The 17500-nt window shown below is 42.4% G+C and overlaps 1 protein-coding gene across 1 annotated transcript in view; it reads left to right on the top strand.

The window, feature by feature from the left end:
- Nucleotides 1–17500, top strand: part of LOC137649631 (protein trapped in endoderm-1-like) — a 22042-nt gene that overhangs the window by 200 nt on the left and 4342 nt on the right. Inside the window, exon 2 of the mRNA XM_068382603.1 lies at nt 17214–17460. Coding sequence (XP_068238704.1) covers nt 17214–17460 — 247 coding nt within the window. The remainder of the gene's footprint in view (nt 1–17213; nt 17461–17500) is intronic.

Below are 17500 nucleotides of genomic sequence, written 5' to 3' on the forward strand. Positions count from 1 at the left end.
ATGAGCCAGACCCAAGAATTGTACGGATTGGTACCACCTGGGGTGCCAAAATGTCACTGTGTTTTCTTGATAGGTATATATCCATAGATGAAAAAAAAGTTTGAAGCCAAGCTTTGAGGAGTAGCTTAGTGCTAGTAATCACCTCGTAAAGATCTACGAATGGTCCCAATATGGGATACAAAATTTTGGGGTAGGGGAAATGTAAATTACAATATCTTTTGAAGTAATGGTCCAATATCTGCAAGTTACCACTCAAAATGTTGGGAATTTTATGTTCTACAAAATTATACATAACTTTTTCCAATATGCCAATAAAGTAGGTCACTAGAGGTCAAAAGGTCATAAAATTTTGCCCTTGCATAAAATCTGTACCTCTGTTCAAAAAATCTCCCCAGCTACTGCACCAATGGGAATTTTTCCACTGAAATGAGCTTAGATAAAAGATAATAAGTGTCCAACTCCATTTTATGCCAAAAAGTGTTATATTTATTTGTATCTGAGGTATGGTACTTAACGGTATTTGACACATATTAGGAAAAGGGCATTTTTTTAATGAAACACCTGCAAACATAAAGATGATAATTTGTTATTCATTCATGCAAATTCATGCAATTTTACAAACAGATTTTCCCCACCAATGGCAAAAATCATGTCAGAATGAGTTTATTTCATCTAGGAATGTTTTGACATTTCAAGGTCAATGCCCTGGGGTCAAGGTCAAGCACATACACCCCTTAACTTTGGAAATGCATGTTACTTCTATCTGACAGAACAAAACATAAGAATATGAGGACCCATCTTTTAACAAATACAAAAATGTTGATACTTGCAAACAATTTTTTTGCATTTGTAGGCCTACTCATCTCCTACTTTAAAGTCATGCTCCCAGGATATTTTTCGGCCTCTTTGAATCAGTAAACTTTTTCATCTCGTTCTTCATCAGTGTCGTCATCATCAGATGAGCCTTCAAATTCAATAGTCCCCTGCTCCTCCTCCCCCTCCTCTTCCTCCATGTTGCTACATGTCTGTAACTTGCAAAGGTATGTGCACCTCATTCTGTTCTGTAGGCACGAACAACTCTCTTCCAAGCACTGCTTTTGACAGTTGCAGGTGATCAACTCCATGACAGCCTCAGGGGGAGGTGGTGCGTCGCCCCAGTCGATCACTAACTCTCCTTCATCTACCCTTCACCCATGGCCAACTGGAGAAGGAATATCTGGATTCCTTTCCAAACTTCTTTTCCAGATGGCACACTGATAGTTGGCTCTCTTGCAGTGATTGACAAGGAAGATGCACATGGTGGCAGTTGACAAGACTCAGCCTCGCCTTTCTTCGAACAAAAAATGGAGAAACTCAACTCATTTATGCTGTTAATTGTTGTCCTGGCACTATAAAGGGAACAAGTTAGTAGCTCTAGTTGTTTAATTGTTTGGTTCGATAGGTCCCATGATTGGCCTAATGATTGCAGGGTTGTCATGTGGTCTTTATCATTTAGAAGACGGAGAGCTGAGACTTTGCCCTTGCTGGCAAAGCTGCTCATAGTGTTACAACCTGTGAATGAGTGGAGACCAAGAAGGCAGGCACATTTTTCGAGACCGAGAAGATCTGAAGCCTTCTTAACGTCTATATATTCAGTACACATCTTTGAGCCCACTTTGAAATATACATGGCATGCTAACTTTGGTGTAAAAGCCATAGCCAAAACAAAGACATCAGTGTCTGGTGATACGATGACAACAGCTGCCAGACCAGACCTGCCACAGTGCTCTGCATGTAGAAGTAGCCTGGTGTCTCCCTCCTTCTGACTACTCTATAGATCTTGAAAGTCAGAGACAGTCTTTTGTAACTCGTATGCATTGATCTCCATGTGTCAGGAAAAGCTCTTTCTTGTCCAGCCTTTCACGTAGACTTTGATCATTACTCCATTCATCAACAAGAAACTCAATCAGTTGGGTCATGTTGTTTTCATTATGTAGAAAATTCTTCCACTGCTTCAAACTGTGGCCAGATACAATCTTACCAAACGTCATAGCACCCTCAGACGGTCTTTTCACCCGCTCAGCATTGTTAATGGAGTTTCCTTTGTATACGTCAAAGACAACATCAATTCGGCACTTAACTCTCCCTTCCCTCAGGATCGCAGAGAAGATGGACTTGGAAGCTTCTCCAAAAGAGACATTTGTGGTGTTGGCCATTATTTTCTGTACAACGGCCATTCCATCAATGATGCAAACTGAATTAGACGGGATGGTATCGGCTGGTGAAAGATCCTTTCTCAGACGTTTGGAGAGCTGTGCCTTATTGGTTTTTCGTAGGGTGCCTTCAGGGTTTGCTAATGACCAAGGTATAGGACCAAGACGATAGGACAGCACATTCCACATGTCCAGCTTTCTGGTCTGTCCAATTAGCGTCATTTTTGCAAACAGGTTTCTGTTAGCAGATATGATGACACTCTATCCCTGTGTTTTCACAGAACTCTTCATTTTGATATCACTAAATGTTTTCAGTTACAGTTTCTTTAGTGGGTCAAAAAAACTCTTGGTGGCGCTGATATCAAGCCATTCATTGTAAAATTCTTTAAATGCTAAAGTTCCCTTAACCTTGGCCCCTAAAAGATCTTTTGCAATGTTGTCAGGAGCGATCATTCCTGTGGAGAGGCTGATTAGCTCAGAGGGGTCACTGCATGGATTTGTCCAGTTTTCTTCCAACATGCTGACCAACATTGATACTGCCCTTTCATCGTTCTTTATCCGTAATGTAGTGAGATCAGGGTGGCAAAATGGTTGGCTACTCCCCAGTGCACTTTTCATTAAACCGAGAAATGAATTTCTGTACTCTGCTGTCAGGTAGTATCTGTGTACTAACTGCACTTGGCCTGAGGCTGAAACCTTTTGTCCCTCCTAGTATCTGGGTGTCTTTATTCACTGTCTCCTCAATGGCCTGATCCACAGGAATCCTTCCAAATGGATTGGCAGGTCCAATTTGAATGGAAAACCCGCCGTTCCAGAGGTGCCCCAGGGCATCTGGGCGCTCTGTTGATAGGTTTGTCATCTCTGCGTAATATGTGCTAAGATACCGGGCATAGTTGTGCTTATTATATGCAAAAGACCATGGTATCATGTCTTTGATAGCAGACAGATGGAGACACCAATTTCCTTCTCTAGAAGCTCACAGCATGTTCAACATGATGTCTACCATGTCCAAGTACGACATCCAAAATGATGCTGGATCCCCTCGATCTTGGTGCAGAATCTCTTTGTATGCCTCAAAACGTTCAGCCAGTGACATAAATGCTTGGGTGCTCAGTGTCTCTGTGAAGGTCTCCTGGCATATATCTTGGGAAAATGTGTTGACCAAGTTTCGAATGGCAATTTCATCTTCTCCATGTATTTCTAAGAACCCTTTCATACAGTAGTTTGTGGAACCTAACTGATCAATTGTGCTGTTTTCCCAAAAGTAGCTTTTCTACTGACCCCTCAGCAATGACACCTGATTCAATGCAAAGATCTCTCAACCCAGCATCTTGGAATCGTTTACCAATGATGCTTAAGAGTGTACACACGGTGTGAAATGTGCCCATCCGAGGAACGACTTCTGAAAATGTATCTCTCTGCTTCCAAATTATTTCAATTGCTTTGGCATATAGTGCTTGGTCAAACACAACGATAATGCTACTAAGACCTAGTGATCTGATTAGTTGACACTTGCACAACACATCATGGACAGTAGACAGCAAAGTGGTAGGGGCATTTATTGTGGGTAAAATAACCAACTTCATCAGGGGTGATCTCTACTTCATCACGGACTTGAATGTTGAAGCCTGTCCAGCTCCCCACAGTTTAGTTTGAAGCACAATGTGCACGAGTGAGCAACCATAGCAGAGTTTTCTTTTTCACTTCATAATTCATTGCCTGGTCATCCATTTCCACATATCCACAAAGAAGAGGTCCAACACGCTTTCCAGCAATGTAGATGGAAGGAAGTCTTTCCTCAATCTCTATGGTCCGATGTTTTCGGTTCTCTTCATTTATTTGATGCTGTATGAGGGGTTGTGGTCCAAACACCCTGGGCTGTGCAATGATGCCGTTAACTCGGTGTGATGTCCCTCCTCCGCTCAGTGTCTCCTCCCTCCTATCAATGTTGTCATATGCCAATGTCACTTGAACATTAGGCTGGATAACTCTTGGTATGGCAACACATCCTTCGTTCAACGCCATCTTATGAATACACGGAGCTGTGTCAATCTCTTCAAGTTTTGAGTAAGAAACACCATGACCACTTAGGTTTAAGAGGCGAATGATCTCAACACAACCAGTTAGGGATTTGACAGCATATGGCAGGAGGATGTGTTTAGGAGGTATTACCTTTGCACACATTATACCATACACGAGGTCTTGCCCAACTGATTCAATGAGCCTTTGTAATCGATCCGATACAGGAGCTGAGGGGTCCGATTCACCTGTCAACAGCATCCTCAAGAAGGTTTTCACAGAGCATGGTATGAAGGCTGCTCCATCTTTCATCTCCTCTGGTACTGGGGGCTATAGCATTTTGACATCATGCTGTTTGACATGGGTTACAGGGCTGTCAAATGACTTCGTCCCTTGTAAACCTGACAAAATGTAACGTAGTTTATGCATAGTGTAATATTTTAATGGTTAAAAACAGATTTCAGCAAAACATGCTTACTAAATGATCAGAAGATTGAGTAATTTAATTTTGTTTCTTCTCTGGCTAAAAATGGGCTTCTAAAAAAATTGTCAAATACCGTTAAGTATCATACCTATGATACAAATAAATTTAACATTTCTAGGCATAAAATGGATTTGGACACTTATTATCTCCAATCTGAGCCCATTTCAGTGGAGAAATTCTCATTGGTTCCGTATCTGGGGTGATTTTTTTAACAGCGCTATTGATTTTAGGCAAGGGCAAAATCTTGTGACCTTTGACTGCTAGTGACCTACTTTATTAGAAGATGGGCAAATATGATATATAATCATGTAGAACATAAAATTCCCATTATTTTGAGTGGTCATACGTAGCAATTGGACCATTATTTCAAAAGATATTGCAATTTATATTTCCCCTACCCCAAAATTTAGGATCCCATATTGGGACCATTCGTAGATCTTCATGAGGGGATTATTAGCATTAAGCTACTGCTCTAACCTTGGCTTCAAACTTTTTTTTCAACAATGGATATATACCTATCAAGAAAACACAGTGACCTTTTGCCATCCCAGGTGGTACCAATATCTGGTCTGGCTCATGGACTATGTAACTTAAAACACTGAAATTTCATCTATAAAATGATTTGTAAGTTTTTGATTGGTAGTAGCAACTGTACAACAGAATATGTAATCAATAGTTTGATCTCTCTCTCTCTCTCTCTCTCTCTCTCTCTCTCTCTCTCTCTCTCTCTCTCTCTCTCTCTCTCTCTCTCTTGTAATAGAGTACATATAATTAGCCTACTTCTAATTTTACTTATACATTGCTTATCATTAATATTGTCCTTTTACTTCTTGTTAGACAAATCAGAGAGACAAACACCAATTTGATCACCGAGTATAAAAATACCAACAGGCAAAACATATTAGTTTTATTAGTTTCTCCTAACTTATGTTTCAGGAAGAGGATATATTTTTTTTTTCTTTTTTCTTTTTCATTTAGTCATTGATTTAAGAAGAAGAAAAATCTGCTCCACATCTGTTATGGCTTAAGTATTCAGTTTCTTTGGAGATAAGGTTTGAAAAAAAAAAAAACCGTCACTATTGTACCGCACGTGTTTCATACAAACAGTGAATTGCGAGCAAGAGCGTCACAAATATGTATACATATACATATATATATATATATATATATATATATATATATGTATGTATATATATATATATGCATATGTATATATGTGTGTATATATATACATATATATATATATATATATATATATATATATATATATATATATATATGTATATATATGTGTGTATATATATATACATATATAAATATATATATATATATATATATATATATATATGTATATATATATATATACATATATATACATATATATATATAATATATATAACGGATTTTGAGCGAAGCGAAAAATCTATTTTTGGGTGAGATGGCCATGTCGTCCTGATGGAAGTTCCTATAGGGTAGCTTCCTAGGGTATATTACAACTACGGCGATATTCCCAGAGAATTTACCTTAAGGTACCAGAATTCTAACTCCTGGAGCGAGTATCCCTCGTGAAAGGGATATCGCGACATATCAGAGGACGTATTCTAGACACGTCACATGGCAATCTACTACCTAAATAGAGATTCGTCTCGTAGGAGGGAGATTGACGAGATACGAATTCGGGAAGAAAAAGGGGGGAGCCGCTCCCAAGGCCTCCCAATCCCCCGATTCGTATGCGTGCCTGGCGCCAATCCTGGCGCCATCTGTATTCCTTGTAGCGTACACGAGGTGCTACAGATACTGTATGTAGGGAGGGGTCCTACAGCCCTTTCTTAGAAAGGCAAGGGCGGGTCCATCAGGACGACATGGCCATCTCACCCAAAAATAGATTTTTCGCTTCGCTCAAAATCCGTTTTTTGGGCTCAAGCCATGTCGTCCTGATGGAAGTGTACCAGAGCATTACTGTATCTGTGGATTCTCAGAACGTGCCGTACTCCCCGGAGGTAATTTTTTCCCGGTCGACTAGACCTAGAGACCTAAGATGTTACCGTTATACATCTTTTCAACTAACTATAAACTATGTTAGAGCTTCCTGCCCCCTACAGGGAGGAGTCCTACTAGACTCTGGAAAAGTCTCGAAGAGTACATATATCTATGTACGAATACCAGGCAAGCTAATATAGTGGTCTCGCCCTATATTAAGTAAAGCATAGTTTGTAAAGGACCACTGCGTCAATATGAAATATCGACCAGATTTCCGCACAATACTTGTATTGGACAAAGGTTTTATATCCGCATAGGAGGAAAACCAATGCAACATAGCTTGCATAAAGGAACAATTCTATTAGAATTATCCCAGATAAGGTACATAGAATGAATGCTCAATTATACCAGTAAATTGACACAGGTGAAGGAGACGCAAGGTTCTCAAGAACCAGATTATTGACAGGCAATAAATAGACAGGTTAACCACAATTATATATATATATATATATATAAGAAGAGGATAACCCAAAACTTTAAGCATAAGTATGATAGTAAACAGGGCTTGTTTGTCTGAAAGAAAAACATTAGATGCCACTTTTAAGATACCGAGGTATCAAAGTCATAAAAGCCTGTATTACAAATCAATGACATTAGCGTTAGAAACGCTCGGCACACATGTCTGCACTTATGCTAGGTTCACCTTCGGAAATGGAACAGTCTGGATGGGCAACACAGTGCCCTCACTTAGTTTGTAGTACAGTATATAACTACACACTCACCCTGGAATTAATCGTCCCAATTAAGACCACTGTTCCTCGCAGAGTTAAACAGTAGGGTTAACACCGCGACCCACTGCTACCACAGATCTCTTTTAGTTCCTCTACTTGCTTCGCATAGTGGCGAAAGAACACTCTGGAAGACTTCCAGCCAGTGTATGAATGGAGATGTTCAAAATCCATGCAATTAAAGAAATTTAAGAATGAGGCAACTTTCCTCGGATCGTGACCTGCGGGTGTATTGTCAGGATCCGCTCTGCGAATAAAATATGTGATTTTCGCTCTGAGTTGATTCAGAGATAAATTTGAGCCTGATGTTTCTCCCCTGAATAGTTGACCACCCTTGAAGTCTGAAGTTCTATGAAGATAGACCTTTAGGCATTCTACTGGACATAGAGATGCATCTTCTTTCAGAGGGCAGATTCTCCAGGGACCCCACCTGTTGGTGGGTAACTCTTTCTTGGCGAGAAACGTAGGATCCGGAAACAGGTTCAGTTCTTCCCCATCCAGGAACTGAACACGACCTGCCTCTCTCGAGAGGCTACAATCTTACTAACCCTGGCCCCGGACGCGAGTGCAAATTAGGAAAATAACTTTTTGTGTCAAATCCTTTAACGCACATTCTTCATTGCTCAACAGAGAAGCGAAATGAAGAACTTGTCTAAAGACCATGAAATGGGCTTTGGAGGTGCTGAAGGTCTGAGCCTAGCACAGGCTTTCGGGACTTTATTAAAGATCTCGTTACCTAGGTCGACCTGGAAGGCATATAGAATGGGTCTTGTCAAAGCAGACTTACACGCTGAAATCGTGTTCGCTGCCAACCCTTGACCATGGAGGTGGGGAAAAAAGATAAGCAGAAGTCTGTCAAGATCTCCTGCGGAATCTTCGCCTTGACAAGAGGCCACCCATTTTCTCCAAGATGACTCATATTGCCTTCTAGTAGATTTGCATTTATATTCCTCAATGAAGTCTATACTGGCTTTCGAAATCCCGAAACGCTTTCTCACCGCTAGGGAGAGAAAATCATGAACTGCAGGGTCCGGGTTTTCTGTAATGAAGCGCAGACAGTTGACTTCTGGACTCGCTGGGTCAGAACTGGATCTGGTAGTGGTACAAACTTCAGCTACAGTTCCAATGCCAGGAGGAACCACACGCTGTTCGGCCACTTGTGGGCCACTATTGCCGCTACCCTTTGAAGGATCTCAGTTTGTTGAGGACCCTCAACAGAAGGTTGTGAGGAGGGAACAGATAAATCTTGGACCATCTGTTCCAGTCGAGGGACATCGCGTCCACTGCTTCCGCTAAGGGGTCCTTGTACGGGGCACGTACAGGGGCAACTTCTTGTTGTCTTTCGTCGCAAAGAGGTCTATCTGCAGTTCTGGGACTGATTCAGAATGAAGGAGAATGATCCTGCGTCTAAGGACCATTCTGACTCTATCGGTGTGAACCTGGATAGAGCGTCCGCTGTCACATTGCGGACTCCTTGAAGGTGAACTGCCGACAGGTACCACTTCTTCTTTTCCGCCAATCGGAAGACGGCCAACATCACCTGGTTGAGAGGTGGTGACCTCGATCCTTGTCGATTCAAGTATCTTACAACTACCTCGCTGTCTATTACCACTTTATGTGGAACGAATGACGCGGGGAGACTTTCTTTAAGGTAAGGAGCACCGCCCTAGCTTCTAGAAAGTTTTATGAGAAAGGTCTTGAATAGCCTGGACCAAGTCCCCTGGACTTTTTTCCGATGAGAGTGACCTCCCCATCCCTCCTTTGAGGCGTCTGAGTGAATCGTCACCGACGGGGGAGGTGGCTGAAGAAGAACCTGACTTCTTTAGATGTCTGGCTTGGGACCAAGGCCTGAGAAGAGTACTTAGCCAAAGCGGCTGGTCTTCTCAGATCTCTTCACGCGTTTGATGCATAACTTCTCCAAACTCCGATTGCATCCTTTAGCTGTGCTCTTAGCACTGGGTCTGTCACCGAAGCAAACTGGAGAGAGCGCAGTACTCTCTCCTGCTCGTGTCTTGATATCCTTTCGGAATCTTGAAGTCTCTTGACAGAACCCGCTATCTCCTTCCTTTTCTTCGCTGGGGTGGAGAAACGGTGTGACAAAAGGTCCCAGTGGATCTTAGCCACTGGAACTTTTGAGATGGAGAAAGTCGAGACTTTTTCTGTTGATCTTGAAGCCTAGGTACTCTAGGAACTGGATCACTGACTGGAAGCTTGCAAGCATTCTGTCTCGGATGCTGCCCACACCAACCAGTCGTCCAGGTAGGCTACTACCTGAATTCCCTTTAGGCGAAATTGTTTGAGAGCTACGCTCGCAAGCTTCGTAAAAATCCTTGGGGCTATGTTTAGCCCGAATGGCATGGCTCCGAAGGCGTATAGTCTTCGCTGTAGCCTGAACCCTAGGTAGGGGGAGAGTCGATGGCTAATTGGAATGTGCCAGTAGGCATCTGACAAGTCTATAGAGACGGAATATGCCCTCTTGGGCAGTAAGGTCCTTATGTGTTGCAGTGTTAGCATTTTGAATTTGCAATTCACTATGAACTTGTTAAGTGGCGACAAGACCAGAATGACTCTGAGCTTTTCCGAGTCTTTCTTGGGAACACAAAACAGCCTCCCTTAGAAATTGATGGGCTTCACCCTTTTTCTCCAACCGTTCTTGAACGTACTCCTCCATAACGGGGGTGGAGTGTTGGAAAAAACCGAAGGTACGGGGGTGGAGTGCTGTACCAGCTCCCGCCCAATCCATTCTTGAGTAGGCTGTGGGCCCAGGGATCGAAGGTCCACCGATCCCGAAATTTCAGAAGTCTCCCTCCTACCGGTATCACCTCACTTGGACTGCCGTCCTGAGGTCTTGCCTTCCTGACCACGACCACCCCTGAATCCCTTTCCCCTTGAGGGGCGTCTAGACGAGCCTCTGGCTGCTCCTCTAGGCTTTGCTCGGAAGGAAGTAGACTGCCCTTCGAACGCTGGGGTGAATGCCGTGGACTGTGTCGACACGGCCTGGGGTACCCACTGAAAGGTGGTCGGGGTTTGTGCCACGATCTGGGGCACTGGGGCAATGGCAATTGCAGTTGCTGTTGCTGTCTAAGAGGCTTGGCTGGCCGAGACGGTAGCCTAGTCCTCATAGTCTTCCTCTTTGGTTGAGGACCCTCATCCGGGGAAGACTTTCTTTTGATAGCCAGGTCCCACTTCTGGAGAAGGTTTCTATTCTCCAAGGTGGCTTTTATCAAAAACTTCTTTGACCAAGTCGGTAGGGAAAAAAGGTCTTTTCCCCAAATGTTGGAGGAGATTAGTTTCTTTAGCTCGTGCCTCACTGTAGCCGAGGTAAACACGAACTCCCTACAAGCTCTCCTTGCCTTGACGAAGCCATAAAGGTCCTTCGTCACTGTGGCCAGATGAGGCTTGGCCACTACCATGAACATTTCATGGACCTTGGGGTCACTTGCCATCGTCTCGAGAGTAGTCTGAAGAGACATTGAGGCAGTCAGTCTTTCTTTTGTATCGAGCTCACTTCGCAAAAGAAAGTCAGACAGCTTAGGGGGTTCCTTGCCGAACTGACGTCCGGCAATATCAGCCTCCAACTTTCCACTTAGAACGTAAGATGGACGTCCTTCCAATCTTTGTGGTCCATAGGCAGGGCCAGCGACAAGGGTTTACACTCCTCTAGGGAGGGGCAAGACTTGCCGGCCTCGATTGCTTTTAGTACAGCCAGAAACCCTTTCTGTAAAAAGGGGGAAGGCTCTAGTAGGCGAGGACACAAAGGAAGGGAGCTTCCTATTCAATGCAGCTACCTTTGAGTTAGAGAAGCCCCTCTCTTTCATCGAAGATGAAAGTAGAGCTTGAGCCTTAGCATGGTCATCACTATGACCTCCTTCGGCTCTGCCTCCTCCTTTGAAGCTGGTTCCTTCCTCAGCCGGACATAACAGTCCGGATATGGTGCCTTGCTGGGCCAGAATTCCACCCTCCAGGGGAACTGAGCCCAGCATATCCGAGATGACGATCTTTCCAGTCGTCATCGACATGTGCTCAGCATACCTCCATGGGTTAGCATCCGAGCACAAAGGAAGGTCTTTCACATTGAGCTTTTCTGGGGCCCATGTGATTCTGCAAGGCACTGCATTCGCAGTTCCATTGCAGCCGCCTTCTCCTGATTCTCCTTCTGCATTTGTTGGATCATTCCAACAATAGAAGAGAGGGCCTGTCCCAGCTCTACTGGGAGACCGGCCGATGTAGAGGGACTTGAACTTCATCCTGGGCTTCTGCAAGGAGGTCTTCCTCCTGACACCCGTCCACATCAGATATCCTGTCATTTAGCTGGATGTCTTGCATCGCGACCGCGACTTCAGCATCCACCTGGATCTGAACTTAGGGGATCTCCTCTTGAGGCTGGGGAATCACTGCATCAGCTGATGCCTTAGGGAAAAGATACGCCCTCATCTTCTCACTTGGAAGATAAGGGCCAGAAGTGTACTTTTGGAAGCCCCTTACCCAGGTACGAAGCTTCTTCCTAGCTATTTAAATGTCTCATTAATCAGGTTAGTGCACACAGTACATACCTGAGGGTCCCAATACCGGAGATCATCCTTGGAGACAGCGTATGCTGCGTGTCTCCTACAAAACTCATGTCCGCAGAGGTTCTTGCTGTTGACATGCAGAAAGCACTTCCCCACTTCGGAGTGTCCTTCTGTAAAGAGAAGAAATTTCCATGAGTATCAAGTGAACTATGTATCACTGGATATGCATAGTATAGCATAACAATTCATAAATGAAAGACACACACTTGTGTTTCCCTCACAACCCATTGTTGCAGCCTTCCAGATAATAAAATCAAAAATGGTTTATCTCTACTAGAGTAACCAATGCAAGGTTTCCATAGGAAACAGGTGGAGCTCACACCTAGGCAATGATTTTAAAAATCCTGGATAATAGACGGGGAAGAACTCTGCTTCCTGTCTGAGGGCAACAGCAAAGGGCTGTGTAAGAAAACACAATAGTGTTAGAAGATACAGTGCTGTACCTAAACTTTTACTATAGTTTTCTTCTTACTGTATATGCTATACAGAAGAATACTAGTACAGTATAGGAGGATGTGTGCCGGCCTGCCTTTGCCGGCCGGCACACACCACAATTAGCTTTAAAGTATACTACTTAACAGCTATAGGGCGGCAGCCCTCTGGTTCAAATGCCTGTGCCGGCGGCAGCAGCTGCCGGCCAGCAACAGCCAGTGTTGGCCGGCAATGATTGCCGGCCAGCAACTACACAAGGTAGTACCCAGCTGCCGGCCACACTCTTGGTGACCGGCAGACAAGGACTGACATAAGCCGGCCGGCAAAGGTACAAGACCGATGCCAGCCGGCAGCAAAAGAACCAGAAGACTACCCCTGCCCGGCTGCCGGCCTCATAGGCCGGCAGCCGGCCTCGTAGGCCGGCTGCCGGGACAGGTACAGCACTAGAAGAAAATAGAATGGATGCCGGGATAAGAGTGTACACAACCCCCCCAGCCCGGCAACCGAAAGAGTGCATATAAGGAAGGGGAGAAACTTAATTCAGGCTTCCTTGACCAATGCCGTCCGGCTCTGCCGGCAGGCATGGATGAGGGACCAAGAGAGGTCCGGGCAGCACTCGAAAACATAAGACCCTTGCCGGCCAGCATCTCAGCCGGCCGGCAATGGCCTTAGTCAATTCCACATCCCAACCTATACTAGGTCCAGAAGTAGAATGACGTACAGTACAGTAATACCCCTGCCGGCCAGCTCTGCCGGCCGGCAGGGTACAGTACAGTAATGGCAAGGCCATTACGGAGATAGAGGGGGAAGGGACAAAAGGGTCCTGCCAACCTTGCTTTAGTGACAGATCACCCGCAGCCAAGAACTCTGTCTTAGCCTAAGGGAGATCTAAGGGAAAGGGCCAGCAATACTTGCCAGCTTCCAAAGCACCAAAGCAAGGAAGGCGTTGCTATTCCCAAGGGAAGATTTTATCCTCCCCAAGAACAGCAACAGGACTTTAGTCTGGTCGATCACAAAGGGAGGAATCATACTACAGAAACCTTCGATAGTGACCTAAGGGAGCTAAGCTCCCTTTAAAAGTGTTAGGTCAGCGAGGGGAACTCTGCCCCAAGCCAGACAACACGGACCAGACTAAAAAACTCTGTTGTTCTGTCCCTCTTTGAACCAGACTCTGCTGGAACAGGAAGGTACAGTAACACCCTAGTATAGTTTTATCGAAAATAAATTCGGAAAAAACCACTTAGGGATAAGCCCAAGGCTTAAACAGAGGGAAAGGGATTGCATACCTTCTCCGAAGAAAAGAAAGCAACCGGGGAGAATAATAAAGTATACTAAGGCTCCATAAGCAATTAACCTAGGCACCAAGAGAATCGATTACCTAATTCACCGAAACTCTCACGTATACAATCTTGGAAATATTCCACACAGTCTAAAATGTATAAAAAATAGCCTAAAGCTTTAATAAACTTTTAATTACACTTGGAAAAACCAAAATCATGCATTAAGTACTAGGACCAAACGACTAGGCTACATGGCCTAGCGTAGGCCAGAATGGCGAATACTTCGCCAAATAATACTAAGCACAAAAGGAAATCCTATGTAACGCTAAATAGCTAAAATTTATTAAGCAAAACAACCAGGAATGTCACTCTGACTAACTAATTTATACCTAGCGAGTGACAGTGTCCAGGACACCTCTGGTAGGCTACGGCTCTTGTATCAAAGATTAATCCTATTAATCACTCAAAATTTTACCAAGAGCCTACATTTATACATAACAGACACTATACTCAACTTATCCGAGGCCAACGAAGACGGAGAAGCCATGAAAAGCTGAATAAATCCAAGATTTGCGAGAAAAACAGGAAAAAACACCGAGTTGTTAAGCTACGCAAAAAGGAATACAGATGGCGCCAGGATTGGCGCCAGGCACGCATACGAATCGGGGGATTGGGAGGCCTTGGGAGCGGCTCCCCCCTTTTTCTTCCCGAATTCGTATCTCGTCAATCTCCCTCCTACGAGACGAATCTCTATTTAGGTAGTAGATTGCCATGTGACGTGTCTAGAATACGTCCTCTGATATGTCGCGATATCCCTTTCACGAGGGATACTCGCTCCAGGAGTTAGAATTCTGGTACCTTAAGGTAAATTCTCTGGGAATATCGCCGTAGTTGTAATATACCCTAGGAAGCTACCCTATAGGAACTTCCATCAGGACGACATGGCTTGAGCCCAAAAATATATATATATATATATATATATATGTATATATATACATACATATATATATATATATATATATATATATATATATATATATATATATATATATATATACTGTATATATATGGAAGTATGAACTAGCATGATAACACAGGTTGGTCTATTAACAATGCAGGAAAGAGCCAGTGCTAAAGATAAAAAATCAAAATCGTTAAAGTGTACTAACGTGTATGAAACACGTGCGATACAATATCGGGTTTGCTGATAATGATATTGAAAGAACTTATCGAAAACATATAGGAAAGTAGAGGTAAAATATGAGCACTGGAAACTACATACGTATCATTTTAATTCAGTATCGAAATTGGATACCTGTCTACTAGTTATCTCTTCATAAAAATGTAAGGTTTGTGGATATCTGTCCTACGTCTTACGGGGTAATTTAAGTTACACCTTCTATCAATTTAAGATGTGTTTCTATTGTAGAATTTGTAAATGCATCATTATATTTGTTATAAAATATAGGTTTAGTCATGATATTTAATGTTTAACTAAATACAGCTGGAATTTTATGTATAAAAATAGTTATAATACTGGCTTCAAGATTGACATGGTGACCTAGGTAATGTCAGAGTAACAAGTAGTTATATGTTAGTTAAGGAGAAAACTTTCATTATGGTATTTCTATCATTATTATTTGTAAATTTTTACGGCCAGTTTTACCTTTATAACTAAAATACACATGCATCTGAAATCAGCTCTCCGCTTTGAGTGTCTTCACACGATTCTGCAAACTTGCATTCATATACAAGTAAAATAGCCTTAAAACAATAATTTGTAATTTGTTTGTGAATTAAATTGTTGAGGGCTTTAAAAGAACTTAAATTCTAATTGGTAATAATGAAACTCATAAAATGTTTGCATTAATTTAGGTATATATACTAGTGTGGACCCTTGCTTTAAGGATTTGAAGATGGAAGATGACCTGTTACGGCAGTCAGTACTCTTGAATCCCACAAAGACATTGCTCAAAATCTTTTGCAAGAAAGTGAAAAGTGAAAAGACTGAATCGTAAAAGAGAAGTAAAACATAAATGATCCTTTGTTAATGTGATAAAGTAAATCGAAGTTGTAAGGAAATCATACGAAAATATTTGTGCCTATGATATCATGGTTCAATTCCGATCTTCTTAATCTATAGTCAATTCTTTTTAGTGAGGCAGATTTGCACCCACTCGCAGGGGGTTCCCTTTTAGCTCGGAAAGGTTTCCTGCTCTCTGATTGGTCAGAATTATCTTGTCCAACAAATCAGCGATCAGGAAACCTTTCCGAGTCGGTCCAAATCTGCCTAACTAAAATGAATTGACTATAGCTTTTAACATTTTTACTAAGCCCTGCGGTTTCGTTTTAATATCATTTTGAGACTACAGTGTCACCTTCCAATTAATTGTTTAAAATTATCATCGTTAACATTTATTTCCATATATGACAATTGGAAACAAATTGTTCTATCTTATTTCTCTTACTCTTGTTTTGTTAAAGTTATTATAGTTTATATAGAAAATATTTATTTTGGTCTTTAAGCCGTTCTTAGAATATTTTATTTTTCCATATTTTCTTTCCTCACTGGGCTATTTTCCCTGTTGGAGACCCTGGGCTTATAGCAGCCTGCTTTTCCAACTAGGGGTGTAGCTTATTATTATTATTATTATTATTATTATTATTATTATTATTACTTGCTAAACTACAACCCTAGTTGGAAAAGCAGGATGCTATGAGCCCAGGGGCCCCAACAGGGAAAATAGCCCAGTGAGGAAAGGAAACAAGGAAAAATAAAATATCTTAAGAACAGTAACATTGAAATAAATATTTTCTATATAAACTATAAAAACTCTAACAAAACAAGAAGAATAGGAATTAGATAGAATAGCGTGCCCGAGTGTACCCTCAAGCAAGAGAACTCTGACCCAAGACAGCGGAAGATCATGGTACAGAGGTTATGGTACTACCCAAGACTAGAGAACAATGGTTTGATTTTGGAATGTCCTTCTCCTAGAAGATCTGTTTACCATACCTAAAAAGTCTCTTCTACCCTTACCAAGAGGAAAGTAGCCACTGAACAATTACTGTGCAGTAGTTAACCCCTTGGTTGAAGAAAAATTGTTTGGTAATTTCAGTGTTGTTAGGTGTATGAGGAGAGAGGACAATCTGTAAAAAATAAGCCAGACTATCCGGTGTATGTGTAGGCAAGGGGAAAGTGAACCGTAACCAGAGAGAAGGATCCAATGTAGTACTGTCTGGCCAATCAAACGACCCCATAACTCTCTTGCGGTAGTATGTCAACGGGTGGCTGGTGTCCTGGCCCACCTACTACCTAATGATAGCAAATAATAATGATAATAATAATGGAAGGTACTGTAACAAGGAGAAATTTTATTCGAAATCTAAATTACTCTACAATAAATAAAGAAAAGCAGCTGCTGCGTTGTGTAAGGTGTTGAAACATTCCTTCTTTTTCATTTCAGTGAACACAATCGTGGTTTCTGCCGTCCTTAAGACCCCTGATCTACGCCAGAAGAATTCTTCTAAAATGGTACTCAGTTTCTTGGTATCGTCGATTCTAATAGTTAGCACAGCTATGACGGTGATTGCAATGTCATGGTACGAAGAGGGGAAATATATTCATCCTTCAGTCATGACTGTTCTCTGTGCACTTGTCTGGGATTTTGTAATTGCTCGTAATCTCACCTCCTGTACGCTGGCTCTGACGAGGTGAATTATATATCTATACTGAATTTTATTCATTGAGGCG

The sequence above is a fragment of the Palaemon carinicauda genome, chromosome 11, assembly GCF_036898095.1.
Source record: "Palaemon carinicauda isolate YSFRI2023 chromosome 11, ASM3689809v2, whole genome shotgun sequence".
NCBI classification, from domain to species: Eukaryota; Metazoa; Arthropoda; class Malacostraca; order Decapoda; family Palaemonidae; genus Palaemon; species Palaemon carinicauda.